Consider the following 5,072-nt stretch of genomic DNA (forward strand, 5'->3'; position numbering starts at 1 on the left):
CTTCGTTATCGTATTGTCTCGATCTTGTATACATAGTCAATCACACAAGTTATCTTGTTGTTGTATTGTCTCGATCTCGTATCCCTAGACAATCACACGAAGTGTGAACCGATTAGTTGTATTATCTCGACTTTGTCCATAACCGAACAACACACTGTAACTTCAATTTAAACCCTATTTTGGTGATTTCTATTCAATTTAACAAATCAAAATCCAATTAAGAGTAATGGGTTTGTGGTAAAATACCTGTGGATCTTCATTTTGTCCGAATCAAGGATCTTCTTACGTCTTTAATACGCGATTATGAGTTCACCTTGAGGTTCCACTTCTTTATCAATCTCAAAAATTCACTTGGGAGATTTTCTAGATGTGCCAATCCAAGACCTACTCCCGACTTTCTTGCGGTATTCTTTCGACGCGACAGTTTTATACTTGATTAATTAATCGACGATCAAAATTTTATGAATCGACGATTTATCGATGACAACTATATTCAAAGGAAAAAGAAGAGAAGAGATGAAGGAATTTTTTTTCACCACATCGTTTTGTGCGGCTAGGGTAGAGGAGAAGACTTTTGTTTTGTTAATAGATTAGATTAATTTAGTTTTAATCTTAATTATGATTAAGGGCAAATTAGTAATCTCCACTTTTTAGGACATCCCTTATAATTATAGAAGGGACAGCCCTCTAAATCATGGTCCTCCTCCAAAAAGGAGTGGTGGCCAAAAAACCATTCATCAATTATGTGAACCCTGGGCGTTACCAAAAACAACCTAAATTACATAGAAATATCCCTGGTGGGTTTCTTTAATGGTAAACTGGGTTGCACAGACACGGACGTGTAGAAAGCGGTCACGACACTACAAAATTCTCAAAAAAACTAGGACGCGGACACGTATATACATATTTTATTTATATATAATCATGTATTTATACAGTAAAGTCAAGTATTTCGATCCTAAAAATTAGAATATGATGCTACATGTGTATAAATTTCAAAAGAAAAGAAGATATTGTTTGTTTATACACGCGGAAGGTCAAACAATCAGTCACTATTAAACACATGGCACAATCAAAATGCACTCTTAGAACAACACATGCCCAACTAAGGGTATACGTGATGTCATTTCCAATTACAAAATCCTAATAAAGACCTAAATTATTGATCTAAATGTTTGTCTTTCTTCAATTGGTTAATAATAGTAAAAATAAAGGGAGAAGTTTAAATGAAAATGAAAAAAAATTGCGTCGGACACGCGTTATCGGTGCGTCCAAACCAGACGCGCACAGGACGCGCAAATTGGTACGTCGGACGCGGACACGGCTCAAGAAATGGAGCCTCCGTGCAACCCAGATGGTAAACTACGAAGGTAAGGCTTGTCCAGTTGACAAAGTGGAATTTCGTTGTCAAAGAAATGGTTACCATAACTGCTAACTGGAGCACGAGTAGAAATCGAAGTCTAAAACCTGATCTGATAACGGTAAACATAAAACAACATTGCTGGCTCGCACGACTGCACAAGGTGGACTGGGGATTCTGGGAGTAACACAAACACACTAAACATATTCACGAGTGATAAGAGCAAAGGGTAGCTGCAACTATGTAGAGGTGATTGGTAGAACCACGAAGGTGCAGAAATTCAACTTTCTGCAATAGGTAGGTTGGTAAGCCGATTGACCATTTAAGTTTAACAACATAACAAGACTGAATAGCATTCTCTTTCTGAGGTATGATGGAAGCTGTAAATATACAATGAAATTGATGGAAAAGGTTTCACTGGAGCTTCCTTGGTGACAAACAAGTAGAAATGTATCTTACAGAGCATCAAATATGATTTTTCCCTCTCTACTTTAGTATGAAGCTAAGCTGTTGTAACGACAACCCTCAACTTTTGATCCATCAAGATCCACCGAGACTTCATTCACACGCCTTTTAAACTGAAAGGGGGAGTTATACTGTGCAATTGAGTAAGCGTAGTTACTTTCGGAAGAAGTCGAGTTTGCCCACTTAGTCCTGCTCAAGCTAGCAGCTAATTTCTCAGCTTCTTTAATGACGTTATGATCCCTTGCAAAGCCTGGAAATTTTCTGACGGCGATGCAATGACTTGTCCATGCGTCAGGTTGAAGTTTCAGTTCAGGAAGGGGAAGGGGAGGGGTTTTTTGAAACTTCAATGGCAAGTAGAATCGTACGAAGTAGGCGGATGAGTGAAGGGGTCCGGCGCCAGGGACAATGCTTGTTAGAACAGGACTAGTCATCAAGATCCTAGAGTTGTTCAAATTGGCACCTTGGATATACTGGAACAACCTGCAAGATCACAACAGAAAGATAGCAACATAAGATAGGTCTTGGATTTGCTGGGAACGTTTAGGAAGAAACTTCAATTACTCAGGAAAGTGCCAAATACATGATTCTGATGGAGTTGTTTCCAAGTATCTGAGAAATGTGCCCCAACACCCAGGATTCTAATACTGACATTTGTACTTTAAAAGTGCAAGCACTACACCCTAGTACTGAATCATACATCCATGATGACCAACAAAGCAAGTTCCTTGCATTGCACGTTGTTTATTTTGGTCAATTAAAAAAAAGGAGAAATAAAATACAAACCAGGTCTTTATAAGTATATTCCTGCCGAGATCAAAAAAGAAAAGTAAAAACCAGAGCATAAATAGGGCAGAGAATTATATACTCAAGTCATTCTGTTGGTTAATGATCTTGGTATGAAAAACTAAGTTCCCTAACCCACATAACAAAATACAACAGAGGTTAGTAGACCTTATGGGTGTATACAAAAACAAAAACAAAAACAAAAACAAAAACAAAAGAGAATGAACTTTGATGGGTTATTGTACAGACAACAGAAGGGTTACTCTCAGGTATTTCATTTTAATCAATCTTAACAAAAGTATTAAGCTCGTGGATGATCAAAAGGCAGTTGCACGTACAGTAGCCACCCAACTCCATCCCATATACATCAACAATTCTGAGTATATTGGACTCTTGCAAAACAAGAGTAATCAAACAACACAGGGATTTGATGATATGTTGAAAGTTACCGTTGTTGTCAAAACATGCATCTGTTAACTCATGTGATTAGTATTTGCACATACACTTCGCTTCACACAAGTACAATGCATACACAGTCGAACACCCAAAAGACAATCAATCATTAACGACTGACAATGTTGGAAACAACACCCACAATTGTCCATTTTTCAAACAGTGGGTATTTAAAAAACACAATCAAATATAAAATCACATATCAACCTCAAGGTGATCAATGCAAACAAGAATCACAAAAGACCATGTCAAAACATTAATGATTAGACCGACATCCCTCTTTAATAAAAGCAGAACCTACATCCATCCAAACTTCATTCAAGCGTCCAACAGTGTGAGTCGAGGCGTTGTACTGAGCAATAGAGTACTGATGTTTGTTTAAGGCCACAGAGTCTCCTAACTGCAATTTCCCTAAGCTGTTCACTAGAGATTCTACTTCCTTATTTAAGTTATTATCTGCAGCAAACCCAGAAAATTTCCTAACCGCTACACAATGACTTATCCACTTGACAAACTGCAAATTAAGATCGGTAGAGGGCCGTGGAGCTACCCCATGAAATTCCATGGGTACATAGTACCTCACAATATACTCTGACTCACGTGTCTTTGGGTTGATGCTTGTTAAAACAGGAGCAGTCATCATAAGTTCAGAAGAATTTAAATTAGCACCACGAATGTATTGATACAACCTGAGGAAATAACAAGGGTAAGTATCGCCAAGGTCAACCAGATAGCCTAAGTATGAGATTAACATTTCCATACTACCTGTATTCTTATAGAGATAACCAAGAGAAGTTTGGTATCAGAAAACAATAAGAACATACGATTTTCACTCAAATGAAAAATATCTAGACAATCGCATCGGGTTGACAATTAAGCCAACAAATCAAACCTTCTTATGAGTTCCCATATGGAAGCATGTGAAAGAGAACGAAATATCTATGCATAAACAGTGCCTGGTTTTTTTTGTCACCAAATACCGATAATTGTGGTCCTATCACTTTTTTTACTTTGACCACTTACTTATACGGTACACAGATATCTAACTATGGGTCTCAAATGACTGATTACATGCCTAAAAACCCAAACGTTCTTCTAAAGATTAGCAAGAAGGAGACGACAACATATACCAAAACAAAAATCTAAAAATCCAATCAAACCGTAACCACGACACACAAGAGTTCACCTCAGAGCCTCCGTTCTACCTCTCCCAATTGAAATTTAGGGTATAGGTCCTATCCAGCCATCAATACAGGTAAACTCAGCAGCAAAATAATCATCAAAAAAACCGAATCCCAAGCGGCCAAGCCCTAATTTAACAGTACCCGATCCTTAAATAATTAGGATTTTCTTGAAATTTAAGAATATACCAAAAAAAATAATTACCTGTGAAAGCCTAGTTTAGTAGCTTTTTCGAAAGACATTTCTCGAACAGGAGCTGACATCCATGAAGACTCTCTGTAAAGTCTAACCTCAAAATCAGACTCTGTATGAATCACTGTGAATTGAGGTGTTTCAATACCATTACAAAAGACAATTACACATAGAAAACAGATGAATAATAGGGAAGAATATTTCTCCATTTTCATTTTTTTTTCTTCTTCGTTGAGAAAAAAAGATTCCACTACTGACTGATGATGAGTACATCTTACTTCATCACACATCTGGCGGTTAAATAGGCAATGGAAATGCCATCTTAAATTAGGAGTTCACCCCTATTTCTACTATACTCCTATTGGATCACTTTTAGCCCAAAACCCCTATGCTATTGAGGTCCCAAATATCCAAATGAAGGGCCCGTCAAATATTTACTTTTTCTTTTTTCTTTTGGAAGCATCGTCAAATATTTGTTATCCTTCATGGAATACACTTTCTTTCACGCTAAATGGGACCAATGAAATGGAATATATATATATGTTAATTAATATGGGTAGTCAAACTAGAATTGTAAGATTTTAAGAGAGTTATTTATTTTAATTTTTGACTCGCTAATTGTGAGTGAAGAGGAGGA

At 37.1% G+C, this 5,072-nt stretch overlaps 1 protein-coding gene across 2 annotated transcripts; it reads right to left on the minus strand.

Annotated features, from left to right (window-relative positions):
• Positions 1 to 1,658: 1,658 nt before the first annotated feature.
• Positions 1,659 to 4,766, minus strand: LOC113319010 (heme-binding protein 2-like). Of its 2 annotated transcripts, none has more exons than XM_026567315.1 (2): positions 4,448 to 4,753; positions 1,659 to 2,305 (listed from the first exon to the last, which is right to left on the minus strand). In XM_026567315.1, exons 1-2 carry the CDS (start codon positions 4,723 to 4,725, stop codon positions 1,852 to 1,854), a joined length of 732 nt encoding a protein of 243 aa, XP_026423100.1. In that variant the 5' UTR covers positions 4,726 to 4,753; the 3' UTR covers positions 1,659 to 1,851. The 2 variants fall into 2 exon arrangements, with proteins under 2 accessions (XP_026423100.1, XP_026423101.1); XM_026567316.1 differs by lacking the exon at positions 1,659 to 2,305 and adding an exon at positions 2,313 to 3,750 and having other exon boundaries at positions 4,448 to 4,766.
• Between the last annotated feature and the right edge of the window lie 306 nt (positions 4,767 to 5,072).

This window comes from Papaver somniferum, chromosome 10 (assembly GCF_003573695.1).
Source record: "Papaver somniferum cultivar HN1 chromosome 10, ASM357369v1, whole genome shotgun sequence".
NCBI classification, from domain to species: domain Eukaryota; kingdom Viridiplantae; phylum Streptophyta; class Magnoliopsida; order Ranunculales; family Papaveraceae; genus Papaver; species Papaver somniferum.

Excerpts from the sequence above, each read along its gene's own strand:
- LOC113319010 (XM_026567315.1), bottom strand. The coding sequence starts at position 4,725 with ATGTGTGATGAAGTAAGATGTACTCATCATCAGTCAGTAGTGGAATCT. Across the intron at positions 2,306-4,447 it reads ACTAAACTAGGCTTTCACAG|GTTGTTCCAGTATATCCAAG; the intron begins GTAATTATTTTT and ends GTGATCTTGCAG.